The sequence below is a fragment of the Cimex lectularius genome, unplaced genomic scaffold (genome assembly GCF_000648675.2).
Source record: "Cimex lectularius strain Harlan isolate CLEC.00 unplaced genomic scaffold, Clec_2.1 scaffold43, whole genome shotgun sequence".
Lineage (NCBI taxonomy): Eukaryota > Metazoa > Arthropoda > Insecta > Hemiptera > Cimicidae > Cimex > Cimex lectularius.
The window spans coordinates 1119825-1134785 of record NW_019392661.1 but is presented as its reverse complement, the minus strand read 5'-3'; the positions used below and the strand labels follow the sequence as shown (position 1 = coordinate 1134785).

The 14961-nt window shown below is 36.8% G+C and overlaps 1 protein-coding gene across 7 annotated transcripts in view; it reads left to right on the top strand.

The window, feature by feature from the left end:
• The window catches only part of LOC106662577 (DNA ligase 3), a 120528-nt gene that overhangs the window by 96370 nt on the left and 9197 nt on the right, over positions 1–14961 (top strand). Inside the window, exons 22-23 of one of the 7 annotated variants that reach the window (XM_024224882.1) lie at positions 3562–3785; positions 4637–4824. The exons of 1 other annotated variant lie outside the window; for it this stretch is intronic. In XM_024224882.1, the coding sequence (XP_024080650.1) occupies positions 3562–3785; positions 4637–4658 (246 nt within the window). In that variant the 3' untranslated portion in view covers positions 4659–4824. Of the gene's footprint in view, positions 1–3561; positions 4197–4636; positions 4825–13470; positions 14675–14961 lie in introns of those variants that run through there. 5 more of the 7 variants (XM_024224883.1, XM_014386767.2, XM_024224881.1 and 2 more) reach the window with 5 other exon arrangements.

Genomic DNA, 14961 nt, shown 5'->3' with positions numbered 1-14961 from the left:
GAAAGTAATTGCTGCGGTAACCGGCACAGCGAAGTGATTTGTTGGGAAGCAAAAATTATCAAGAATGCCATTTAAGCCCTTCAGCGGGTTGATGTGTTTGCAACCCTCGCGGCAACCGACTTTACTTTTACTCCCGTACGGGATTATCGGGTACTTAATCCGATTCTTGTGATTAGTTTCATTTATGCAAACTAAAATAACAAATTGACTCCACGCTAAAGTTTGCACTGAATCTTAATAGTGTCCGTACTGAACATTTTGTAAAATATAAAAATTGATTTCTGTAAAGAAGTGAAATTAAATAAATACTTTGAATAATAATTTATTATACCTTGTGCATGTATAATGGTCTAACAGATTTTTTTAATATTTTTTTTTAAAGGGGCATCCGACACTTTTTTCATTTCAGCCCCGAGCGTATTCATACATATTCACGCATTCACACATATAAATACATTCACAGCTATATACATTCATTCATTCTATTTGATAGATGGAGTACTCATTATTCCCAAGTCAGCTTAGTACACAGCTCGAGGGGCGATGGGATGCTATTCCACGATTAGCCCATCTCCATTCACTCTAATAAATACACTCACTCATACAAAACAGAGAAACACAAAACACGTGTTTTGAACAGGGGACCCTGCAACTCGCTACCGTTTCCGAGAACCATTATTCAATCCGGCGGCATGCCTGCACGCTCTCTGTATGGAGCCAAGGCATGACACACCTTTATTACGTGGGACACATCGAGCAACCTTTCTCTGCATAAGGGGCACCTGCGCTGGCCTTGGCCCAAAAGCAGGTGCCCGTGTGTCAACCGCGTATGTCCTCAGTCGGGTGAGGACGTCCCACGTCTCCTGCTCAGGTTCTCTGAGGGCCATGTACCGGTCGTGCTCTTGACTCTCAAGAACCTGTTCGACGACCCCACCCTATTATAGAGTTGAGTGGGTTGCGAATGGAATAACACGTTTTACTGATTTTACTTGGTCCGTTTATTCTCGTTGGTCTACGTGTCAGCTGAAAACAGTTGCTTGAAGATAGCGTGAAGCCAACGAGGATAGATTATCTCGACAAAATAAATTATTCACGATAATCAAAGGACTTTTTTTTTTTAATTACACGAAAGGGTGAAATAAAATTCAAATAGGTTGCACAAGATGCTTATTTGTTAGTTTTGTTTATTTATTTGTCCGCTGCGTCGTTTCTTAAGAAACTTCATGTATCTTCCATAACGACATAATTGATTATTTTAAATTGATCATTCCTTTCTTTTAATAAAACTTTTTTTCCCGTTCAACATACAACTTCTCAGCGATCTGAGATTGGGTGCTCAGCAGTTAGAAGAAAAAAGGAAAAGTTGAAGATCGTGACGGTAAAGGATTCACCGGGCTTAGATGCCTGACAGGAAAATGTTTCGGGGACACGCTTTTCGAAAGAGGAAAATTGAAAAAAAAAGTTTATTACCTTTATTAATTTATGTAACGAGTAAGCTCGAATCGAAATTAATTTTCATAAACCTTGTATAAACTTGTACAAGTTTATAATCTGCAATTTTAAGACAGGACTCTTTTAAATATGATAAAAGAGTCACCATCAAACCGAGGAAACTCAGGACTATACACCGGTCGCTGGCATCTACCCCATACCCAATGGGTATATTTAATTCCATCATTTGTAGATTGTAGAAACAGCCACCCAGATCATTTCAAATGTGAAGTAAACGCTCAAAAGTGCCAGAGGTCAGGATACTAAGAAATTGAAGGCTCGAGTTGATTACAATGAACTAAGTAACTAGGAAAAGTACAATAAGCCCAAGGCTCCAGTGCACTTCCTAGTCTCCATTCATCATCATTCTTATCTCAAGCCTAAACCAGTCAATTTTAAATTGTAGAATGGAGCAAACTGATCAACACCACTTGCGTATCCTTGTCAACAATAAAATAAGAAGCCTATATATATATATAAAGTGGAATGTTTATGGGCCGACAAACAGCTGAGGTCATAGCCGGCCCTCCGCGTGTATTCCTTCTATTTCTTGTCTTTCTCGCGTATTTTGTATTGAACTGCAGCCATTTGAGCATCTCGATCTGGTTACTGACTCTCTGCTTTTACTTGTATATTACGTCGTTATTTTAAAATGCTAGCCTCTTGTTAGTAACTCAGGTTGTCAATTTAAAAATAGATACACAACATACAATACATAACATATATATCGCCACATACATAGAAGTCTGGTCACATTCACTCCCCCAGAGTACTCGATATTCCTCGGGGCGGGGCCGAACCCACTCCATTCGCGCTAATAACTTACTTTTACTCCCCAGACATCACACACTCACCCCAGAGTACTCGATATTACTCGGGGCGGGGTAAATAACCCCTTCCATTCACGCAAATAAATTACATTCATCCTAGTGTATTAACATAAACACCACACAAGCACGACACAAAAACTTCAGACACAACACAAGCACAGAACAAACACACATAAACTATATACATTTGAAAATCCCTATAGCCCTGAGGTACCGGTACAGCGATTTGTGCCCGCTGCCGTGCCCCAAGACTACGCACAGGTCCGATGATATTCCAAAATATTGCCTATAAACGTCGAGCCTTCTACAATTGAAAAGGTGCTCGACTGTTACACTATCCTTGCATAATGGGCACCTTTGCGGTCGCTTTCCTGCTAGAAGGTGCCCGTGCGTAATTCTTGTATGACCTATGCGTAGTCTTGTCAGTATGACCTTTTCCCTTTTTGACCCATTTTCCGTGAACCAGGGACCGACGTCTTTCTTAACCTGCCACAGTTTCTATTTTTCCGAGCCCAGCGGTTTTCCCATTCTTCTTTTATCGTATTTGAAATTACTAACTTGAGATCCGCTGGGCGTATCGGTTGGGAAGCGTCGTGAGGTCCTCTGGCTGCTTCTTTGGCCGCCCTGTCTGCTTCTTCGTTCCCGGCTATCCCTATGTGGCCGGGAACCCACACCAACAAGACCTTCTTCCCAACTGTGTCGATCCCTTTTAATTGTTGTTTTATTTTGTTTACTAATGGGTCTACGGAGCTTCTTCTCCTGAGCTTCTGCACCGCACTGAGCGAATCGGTATAAATTACAAATGATTCTTGACGCTGACTTTTTATTATGCTCAGTGCGAGGAATATGGCATATAGTCAATTTTAAATTGTAGAATGGAGCAAACTGATCAACACCACTTGCGTATCCTTGTCAACAATAAAATAAGAAACCTGTAATTTTTAAATCTAATCAATGAATACTAAAGACTGGATTTTCGTGCAGTAAAAAACTTCTAAACATTCAACACAAAACTCGAAGTGCAAAAATGTGTCGTAAAAGTACACATTTTCATTTAAGATAGTAAAAAATATATATTTACATAGGAAAATTAATTTTTGTTTTAATCACTGTTTATGATGTTACTCATTTTCAATTAAAAACAAATTTTTTTTGGACAATCATATTGATAGGTATCGAATAATAATAATATACGCCTTATTACCAGAAATTAATCTTTCTCTTCCATCTTCAATTCTAGCTGGCTTGGGAACGCCTAACATATCTCCAGCTCCTGGGAAATCATAATCAGGAAACTTTGATGAGGGTAACAAGGGATCAAAGGAAACGAATAGGCTGGCAAAATAGCAAAATAAGGAGCAGACCTCACACCGTATGTGAACATCAAACCGGCACATCCCGAAGTATGCGGAATGAAGAAATGAACGACAAAAGAAATAACCACACATGGGTTGAATTCATCAGGTGCAAAAGAATCAAAAGAATTCCTCAGTAGGCACGAATTAAGTAAGATAATATGCCATTATACTGGCTTTTGCCTCAAAAAATTGGCTAAATTGAGACTGAAACATGACGATTATCTCATTAAGGGGGAAAAAGCGATAGCTTTAGGGTTAGAACAATTTTTGATTTTTATTTTGATTGACCTCTATTCTTTCCCCATTGAAGTACCAGTATTCAGACGTGCCTGCCACCTTTTCGTTACTATGATTTTTGATTTTTATAGATTGATTTCAAGATTCCAATGTTCTAATATCTTGATATTTCTTTGTAGTCCTGCGATACTATTACCAACGATTAAAATATCACCCGCATGTAGTGCTACTTTTATTAGAGTACAAATCCTCATGACAAACCCTGACTGAAGGAAGTGAAAAACAATGCAAATAAATTAATCTTTTTACGTAAGGTTTTGGTTGAAATGAAAAAGCTAGTGTCACGAGGGGATTCGAACCCACAACCTATCGTGACTTCGATCCACTCGGACACCAACTCCCCATCCCAACCTACACCTGGATAGAGCAGGGGCGTATTGAGCCGAAGGTCGTGGGTTCGAATCCCGCTCGTGACACTAGCTTTTTCATTTCAACCAAAACCTTACGTAAAAAGATTAATTAATTGAAAGAAGTAATTTGGTCAATGGACCACTAATATAATGAATGCAAATAAAGTTGGGCTCAGAATGCAACCCTTAAAGATATCACAGTCCTTCCTAGCGATGTAAAAAAAGAGTCCTTAAAGTATTCAAGGATTTTGTAGAAGATCTATTGATTGTTGAGTTATAACAAATGTAAAGCCGATATATCGATTTTCAGAAGACGGCACCTGCGTGATTGATGCCACGAAGATGAAGATTAAACGTGAGAAATGCAAATGACCGAGCTTAGGTCGTAAAAGTGCATGGACCCAATTTGGTAAAGCACATTGACTCCAATTACTTATTTATTAACGCGGTCGGAGTGCTGCTGACGATAAGCCGAATACCGGCTAAATTATAGACGAGACGGTTTGAATTATTGGAAAATCGAGACTTTTTACTCATTTCTTACCTCGAGTTCGTTGAGTAACTTTTCTTTGTCGACCGGCTGGGCGTTGGCCACTGCGACGACTGCTAGGACGAAGAAGAAAGCGGCCACGGAGATTGGCCCGGTTGAAGACTTCGTGAACATCATTTCCTTCTCGGCTTTTCGCAAATTCTCTAAACACGAAACAGTGAAATAACATTAAAATGTAAACTTCAAAATATTTGTTAAAAAAATAAATAACTATTTTATTTTAAATTACTAATAAATTTAAAAGAAAAAACTCTGAACACAATCAAGTGAATGGTACGTCAAGAATAGAACCTTCTGACGAAAATTCGTAATGATCATGACCTTTTAACAATCTGAATTTTTAACATCCCTATTTCCTATATAAACTTTCCGACTTTCAACTTACATAAAAATTCCCTACAGGATAGTTAAAGATAATAAATAAACCTTTATGTAAGATATTGGTTGAAATAAAAAGCCAATATCACGAGCGGGATTCGAACCCACGACCTTCGGCTAAATACGCCGCTGCTCTACCACTTGAGCTATCGTGACATCGATCCACTCGGACACCAACTTCCTATCTCAACCCACCTTTCTCAAACTTCACCGAGACCTTAATTTTCCCTTGGTTCAGATGTAGCGAAAACCTATTACAAAAAAATTCCCTCAAGCCCTTTCCACACATCCCAATGCCTTGGTTTGTCAGCTCAGTTCCACTACCATCCCAGATATCATCTGGCTATTTTATTTCCTACGTAGTGACGAATTGAACAAGTGAACTAATTATTTATTTCTTCTGTAGGAGGATCACCACCGAGTGAGTTTTCCTCTTATTTTTATCCTGTCAGTTGTTTCATCCTTCCAGTATTTTTACTATTGTAATTGTTTTACAGATGTAAAAATAATCAATAAAAAATTACTGTGATAGCCTTTTATTGCGGTTTTGTATGAAAAAAAATCTCTTTTGAGAGTTTGTTTTATACTTTTCTGATAGCGTGTATTCCACTGAGATGGAACATTCGTTGTATTTTTATGAAAATATAATACCGCTGAAAATAAAATACCACGATATTTTTTGAAACAATAAATAATAGCCATTTTTTACTTTTGGTACTAATCTTAATCCAGTTGACAGTTAAATGTAAAAAAGATCCGTTTCTTTATTAAATTACATAATAATTTTTGCTTGTATTGTATTGAGGGCTCATTGTTCAAGGTTTTCGTATGCTCTGTTGTGTCTGTCTAACAAGTTTAACTGTCAATTATAAGCATTAGAAAGCAAAACGGTCACCTCTAAATTGACCTGACAGTATCTTAGGGTGCAAGGGAAAAATAAACTAGCAGACAAACTGGCAGAGGAGGATCTTGCAAGACCAAGCCCAGAATATTAATTGGGATAACAAGATCAAACATAGACTTCTCCTTCTCACAATGAGTCTCAAAAAACAAAAAAGTGGATGAACTCCAGAAGTGCCAGGTATGGTGAACTTTAAAGAACCTCATCAAAACTGACAAGCATGTGTAGAGATTAGTGACCTTTTCCACATCCTAAATGTATTTGTTAAATGTAAACATTGTTTGTAAATCCCAGGCCCTGAAGATGATCTCAATAAAAGATCGAAACGTTGGCACGATAAAGAAAATGTTTTTCTGAAACCTACATCACACCCGACCGCATCTCACGATATTTGAATAACTGACAAGCATATTTCTACAAATAGGAAAGGGGAAAACGCAGAGAAATGATAGTGTTATATACCGGCCATTACTACCGAGAAAATACAGCATAGATTCATTGATGAATCCATTTGTAAGCTATGCCACGAAGAAGAAAAAACTGCCACCCATCTTCATAAACCGCTCAATTGAGATATAACCTAGGGTACCACGACCACCCAATGAAGAAGAACTGTAGATGACAGTCAATAACTTACTTCTTGTTATGAGAAGGATCGAGTCAATTGAACTGAACTAAGAAACTAGGAAAAATACAATATGAAAGAAGCTGCAGTGCTTAGAGAATGCAAAACCCCCTATTTGAATTATTCCTGTATTACCATTACGTAATATATTTCTAGAGCATGTCGCGTAAATAAAGGTGCTGTTTGGGTTTTAATTTCTTTCTGCTGAGTAGGTTCTTTTATCGCTTTGCTTCTTCAAAGTAGTCGATTTTTTTTTCTCATGGTTGGCACATGTTCCTGGTATTTGTTATCTTCATTATTATCCAAAGGTTCGAATTCTTTTTAATGTGGCTATAATTTACGCCTCAAAATGGATTTAGACTTTCGCAGGAGTTCCATGGAGTATGGAGCGATGCTATGGCCTGCTATTGTTCAGACTTTTCGCAGTAGTTTCTCGTGCCTTTCTTTGTTATATTTTGGCCACCATATGTAACTTGCATATGTGATCATGGGTCTGATTATTGTACGGCATATTCAACGAATTTTGTTTACGAATAACAATTTGTTTACTATTGATACTAACTTTAATTTAGTTGACCTATAAATTTACGAAAAATTTAATATTTGTAATGCATTTTATTATAATTATTGTACCAATTCTTCTAATTCACATTGAGCATAGAAGAATAAACTATTTTCTCCTTCTTGCTCATTTGTCACGTCCCGCCATTTAAAGCTGCAATTATTCTACATTACATTAACGGAAAGAGTCGAGTCACCATTAATTCCGGAAATTGCAAGAGACTTATGGTAAACGATAAACTCCACTTAAAAATCGTTTCGAGCAAAAAAGAAATAAAAAATAAAATAAAATTTCAAAATGGACATTTAAAGTGTTTTATTACGGACTTTTCAGGCTCTAATTTGTTTTAATAATTAAAAGGGAACTTGTCAGAGGAAATTTTCTCAACCTGTTTCGTTTGGTATTTACAGCTGCTAACTAGATGGAAATTTCCATTGCCAGCCATTACAATATGATCTTTCAAAATCACTATAAAAACTACATGGCTGACATTAACACAATGGCCATATGTAAAAATTACCCTACGGCAATAACAGGAAGTAACTGCAAAATGGTAATCACACGCGAAGCTAATAAAACGTGGAATGGTAAATAAATTCGGGATTGATAAATATACTGCGTCCATTGAGAGCTATTGTATTTTACGTTCTGTACCTACAGCACGCTGGATAGAACTAGTTCATCAATTTGATTATTAGTGGGTGCATTTCTTCTACTGTAGTTATACGCCTCAAAGCAAGCAAGAAGTTCCGGGGTTGCTAGTTTGGGCAGTCTCAACACGACACGCAAGGATGGCACAATTACACAGAAGACAAACACTTTGAGCCCTGAAGATGATCTCAATAAACGATCGAAACGTTGGTACGATAAAGAAAATGTTTTTCTGAAACCTACATCACACCCGACCGCATCTCACGATATCTGAATAAGTATTTATAATTATGTTTGTATGAATTAAAAATAAAGACATTTAATAATAATAAAAAATGGTGCAATCGGATTTTAAATAGGTCAAAAAATGACCAGGTTTTGGCAAAACGTTTTAAAACAGTCACACATACACACACACATCTCCTTGGCTAATATGCTAAGAAGAAGATGGAGGCAAAACAGTATGAAAGATAAAAATATATTGAACAAATCGTAAGAAAGCTCAAACGGTGATACCAAGAATATATTTCTTGAAACCACTTTGAAAACCCAGTACTCTGTACTCAGAAACTCAGAAACCGAACACAATTTACCGTCAAAATATTTTTTCTTGTTTCTTTTGCCGTCTTCGTTAAACTTTCCAGATCTAGAATCTGCAACCGTTCTACGATTTTGTTTGTTTCGTTCCAACATACGGGATTCTGAGCCCTTTTGACGTTTGTAGTCAACTGTTTACAATTAGGATTAATATTAAACTCGACCCAGCCTTTTCATAGGCTGCACAGAGAATTTACCATCCCCCTGTGTGATATACGAACCAGGAAACACGGCCCTTTTCATTAACATTTTCCCGTTGAGAAAACCTAATTCGGGTTCCAGGCCTGACAGCCCGGCTTTATTAAATCCATAGATCAAACAAGACTGATTAAATATTTGAATTTAATTCTTTAGTTATACTTATAAGCTTGTAACGTAAGAGTAGGCTCAAATAATATGTATAATAGCGTGTGGGGCAGAAGTAATGAATGTCATAATAGTAAACTTGCATGGACTGTATTTTCATCCTTTCGCTATCATTAGTAACTGTAAATGGCGCAAGATAAGTGAAAATTGTTTGATCTTGCAAATCTTGAAGCTGTCAAAAAGGTGAAACTAATATGACCCAAGTATAAAAGGAGAACTGGCGGACCATCAGTGACAATCAAACTGCTTGACATTTCAGATTAAGTTAAGTAATCAATAAATCAACGGAAAAAATCATTTTAGTTCTAAGATTAAAATCAGGCAATGCTGACATCGATCCATTTGTGACATACGAGAAGTGAAAAAATTGAAACTAACTAGAGTCTAACAAGTTACAACTACCAGAGAAGATTGATGAAGTTCGCCTTTATCCACCAGCGGTGTCATGAAAAGACGATCTTTAAACAACAGCCCAAATCATTAATTTCGAAGTTTCCTCATTAAAGATGAATAAACAATATAAAACATTATTTATCGATGCTGGGAGGAAACGTACGTTAAGTTCACTAATAGGATTAATTAACTCGAATTGGGCATGTTTTACGAAAAGTAAACTTCATTATGTAACATTATTTGTGAAAGGAAAATAATATTCAACTCCACGAAAAATTTCTTTTGGAACAACATCTATTGTTCTCCTTCTCCAACTTGTTTTTCTCTCTTACCAGCCTAAAATTTTAAAATAAATTAAACAAAGTTATAGCGTAGTTTAGAACTTGTTCGGATTAAGACAACTGAATCTGTTATCACAAATTATGCAAATATTAACCTAACTTAAAAGTGCGCATAAATCTTACCCCTTTTGGCAGAAAAATATATACGTTACGAGGAAACATAAAACGGCTGAATTAATTGTAAAGAACAGCTTACAACAGGAGCGAGGTTACGGACATGTAACCGATTTTAATGCAACTTTTTTGGTGATAGTAGTTCAGAAAAATAGTAACCACCTGCCCGAGGAAGGTTATTTCTTTAAAAATAGAGAATTGGGATAAAATGAAGAAGGTTAATAGAGCTGGACGTTTGTTAGTGAAAGCGAATATGTAAAATCCGGAAGTTAAACCGTTGGGTTGGGTCACTGGGTCACGACCTCGTGGATTAACTACTCTCCAGCCCCTGTATGGCTGCCTTACATTGTAGAGTTCAGCGGAAATGGAAAATATATCATGGGTGGTATGGACCGGAAAAAGAATATAAATTGTTGGTTTGTTGCTGGGAACACAGCTGCTATTGTAAAGTTGAAAGATGATGAGGGCATAGTGGCTGTATGTGGTAATCACAAGGCATTGGTTAGGAATCAGCGAATATCTTCATACGCAATGGGTTGGTTCTGTAAATCCTGGTCTGTTATTTCGAATATAAAAATTGGGTTTTGAATTAGTGTATCTTTGTAATCTGTACTCTGTCTATTATTTTTTTCTTGTAGCAGTGTTTTAGTTCGTTGAGGCCATTCGCATTCCATGTGAAGAGAGCTAGCCGGCTCATAACCTTGTAATTAAAGATGTTGAGACGCGCTTCTCTACTTATAAAACTGGACATCATTGAAATGAGTAAGAAATGAAAATCATGAAAATGAAAAATAGAAGAGGGAAAAGGGATGAATGAAGGAATGTATTTTGGATGTTGCGAATGAGACGATGTCCTAGGAGGACTTAGGCAGCTTTGTGATCCGTGCTTGCTTGTTCTATTGGGGGGTATTGCAAGGGAATTTGGTGGCCGAGTGGTTAGGGCGTCCGTATCGTATTTACTAGAGGTTCGAATCCTGGCTAAGCCCACGGTTTTTTAATTGTTCATTATATGAAAAAGTAAGACAAAAATCATGGGAAAAAGGGTGGCATTGTGTTGGGTGAAAGGGCATGCAGGCTTATGGCAAAATGAAACGGTGGACGCATTTGCAAAGGAGGCTGCAACACCAGGTCCAATTCTTGACATTAAAATTCCTAAAGATGACGGGACAAACTTTTTGGAAAAGTTTTGTAGAAATCTGTGGCAAGAAAAATACAACGCATCAAATGTTGGCAATTATTACAGGTCACTGTTTCCTGAGCTCAAGAAAAAACCATGGTTTTCGGAAGGCGATTGAAGGAATGTCAAAGGAGTTCTATTCTACTATTTTTAGACTGAAGACAAATCATAACCTATGGGATAGCTACAAGAAGAGAATCGGTTTGGCATCGTTCCGAACTGTCCCACTTGCGATTGCCCTTCAAATCCTTCCCACATAATTTTTGAATGTCCAGAATATGAAAATGCTAAAAAATCTGAGCAAAGTCCCAAACATTTCAAAACCAATAAACTTAGAATCTGTCCTAATAAGCAACAATCCATCAGCTTTCAACATAATCTATGGATTTCTAAAGTCGATAAACGTTTCTTTTTTATTATCTTCAAGCATGAAAATTTAGAAGATGAGAAGATGATGGAGCTGAATGAGTGGTGCGGGCGCGCGGCGGGGACCNAAGCCTTAATCGTTGCCCCCCCCCCAAAAAAAAAAAGAAAAAAAAAGTTCTTAGCGGGTAATTGGGAGTTCAGCATTTTGAAACTCAGGAATTTACTTCTTTACTTTACTAGCCTTAGTACGCACCCTAAGATAAAATCTCCATTTCTTAGATTAAAATTTTTAGTATTGCATCGTTACAAAACAATAGCCAAGGAGAAATATTGCAAAACAACGAGATAAAATAAATTATTTAATAAACTTAATGGTAAGTGCACAAGTGGTAAGCACATTATCCCCTGTTATGAACATAGGGTTTTTAAAATGTACTAAGTCATAAGTGTAATAACTTACATATTTAATCTTTCTAAAATAAAATGTAATCTTTCTGATTTATTTGTAATTATGATAGAAAGGATTTTTTTACTTAAAGCTGTTTACACTTAAAATGCAGTTATCTCATGCCTGAAAAGTTGTTTATGGCTTGTTTGTTTTATAAAAGTCTCTTTATAGAATTTAACGCTTTCAATTCCTGTCCATTGAAAACCCTGATTTCATTGTCAACCCGCTCATTGAAAGAATTTGACTAAAAGAATCCGGTAAAATGCGATTAATTACAAAATAATACAAATAAAAGCTTTCCTTTGACAGACGGACCTGAAATGCCTCATAAATAATCGCGCTCATTTTAAATGGTTGATGTATTAATACGATTGAGTTTTTTGTTCTTTTTTAACATTTCGGAGACTGAACAGGGTTATGGGGATTGTTTATTTTCTGAAAAGCTTTTAATAACACACTTGAAGGAAAAATAAGCGCTCAACGGAGCGATTCAAAACCAGACGGTGTATTTAATTAAAATCCTGTAATTTTCCATGTCGGCGCATGTTAACCTACGGACATACATCAGTTTCAATTAGTACTTCGCAGTTGAAGTCGTGCAGTTTGTCGAGAAGTGCGTAAAGGGTTGATATTAACCGGGAAAAGGGGGAGAAGACCACTTGTGAAACGGACCACCCGGGCTTTATTCTCGAAACTTTCCCCTATATAACGTGTATTAAAATAACCTTTATTAACATTAAAAAGGGCAACGTCAAGGATTCATGTTATTGAGATTACACCGGTTGAGGTTGACAAAGTTAAAAGAAGTTATCATTCCGGAATAACTCTTTTGTTAAAAAAACACATCAATTTAAATAGAAATTATAATAAAATGAGAGGGGAAAACGTTTTAAAATGTGGATTCTATTAGAATTTTATTTAATGGAAGAGGAATGGACATCTATGTACCACTGAAGAAACTAGAATTTCGTACGTTATCAATTTTTTGCTCGACAATTTATTCTGTAATGCCGATGCTCAAAAGTAAAAAATTTATCAAATAGATAGTAGCAAAATTAAATTAAAAAATACAATAATTTAGATTTTTTTAAAAATATATTGCACGATTAAATTAAAATGGGAATAATTTAAACAAAATGTAACCCTATTTTTTTGCGATAGTTCACTCCTCCAGCTTCAACCAATTTCCATTAATACACTTTTTTGCTAGGATGTAACTGGAGGGCTAAAAGGTTTCTTACCGGTTCCTGATGGACTCATGAACTGTCAATGTAAATGTCACTGAAAGTTAGATAATAGTTTAATTTTTTTTTTACTAAGAAAGGAAAGGAATGCATCAGAAAATTATATTGAATGTTTAAATTATAAATTATTAATTCACTAATTTCGTGGTCCGCTTGACCAATTAATATATTACACTTAATTAAGGTTTTTAGTTGAGATAAAAAAATGGCAAAAAGGAGGGAAAATTCAAATGGTGGGGTTGAGATGGGAAGTTAGTGTCCGAGTGGATCGAGGTCACGATAGCTCAAGTGGTAGAGCAGCGGTGTATCTAGCCGAAGGTCGTGGGTTCGAATCCCGCTCGTGCCATTGACTTTTTTATCTCAACTAAAAACCTTATTTAAATGTTGAGCGTATGATTTTGGCATATTATATATTTTTGTTTTGTTTTTAGGACAATAAGTACAAAGAAGAAGCGAGAAGGCTAGAAAAGCAACAAGAATGCTTTACTCTTTGTTTTGGAAAAGATATCAAAGAGAAAATCTTCTTAATTATAGAATATATCTTCACTTATGCATAGGAAACTTTGACAATGTGTGAAACATATTTTCGAGAATCGGAGCTGTAGAGATGACCTCTTTGAGAAGGGGCGTTAAAACGACGAAGGTGGTATCGGCACGTAAGACGCATGACCCCAGTTAGATGGCATGGGAGGGTGAGGGAATGGGTCCCTTCAAGAAAAAGGATAGCGACCAATGTGAACATGCGAGGCAGAAATTGAAGAAAAAATGGCAACAAAGGCAGTCAGCAGCGAAGTTTCGAAAGACAGAAAAACAGATAAAATGTAAGTTGTTTGTCGAGACAGCGGGGGCCGAGTGGTTCGGGCGTCTGTCTCATATTGAAAAGTGATCAAGAAATTTCTCCTAACAAAACAATATTAATACTCTCAGTCTCATTCCTCATCACCAGTTCCATTTCACTCACTACCACTTCACCGTACACCAAGTCCATCGCGTTGTAAATAATACTGGCCGGGTTTTGAACATCCCTCAAGCATTTTACCAAGTATGGTACAATGGCTTGCCGAAAGATATTCGTGAAGCATCGCAACTTGAAATCTTAATTATCCGGCCATGACTTTTATGTAGCCCAAATTTAATCCAACCTCTCTGGAGTCGATGCGCGGAGGGTAAAATTCGAGTTGAACATCTGTTCTACCGAGAAGTTCGATATGAGCCTATGGAAAGAAAAATGGACTGAGTTTGTTCATTTCCTTCAAAACCGCGCGGAGAAGCGTCATGTTGGGAAGGAAAGGTCTAGGACTTGCCGATTCACCAATAATTTGCCTTGTTTTGCATTTGTATGACTACAGCAGTGGATTAAAGCAGTTTCAAGTTATTAATTGCTTCTTCTATTTTACCATAGCAGAGCGTTGTTGAAAATTACCTTTTCTTAACTTTGAAAGCTTAAGAAGCAGTTTGGCACTCACCAAAGTAATACTTTTCCTGTCAACCCTTTAGATTTAGATTTCAAAACAAAATATTTTCCATTTCTTTGGAAATTCTTTTTTCAAATCTAAAATATCCTACCGCCCTGTCAGCCTCCTTTCCGTTCATGGACAATTATTCGAGAATCTTCTCTTTATCAAATCATACGTAGTTTCCGTTATTAACACTTCATCGTAAACCTTGAGGTGAAGCCAAAGTGTCTGGGCATCTCCAAATCTTTTAACGGGGTATGAAACCTGGGCTTGCTGAAGGAAAAAAGAAAGAAGAAAACATCCTCAAATCTTATTTTCGTGTAGCTCAAAGCTGGTCAACATCATCTATTGCTGGTATTAACGAAGGTGTTCTTTAAGGAAGTCTTGCCTTCATCACAACTGAGTTTCCTCTCTACCACATTACTACCTTTGGCCTCTTTCTTCCTCTTGCAGAGTCGGATCCTG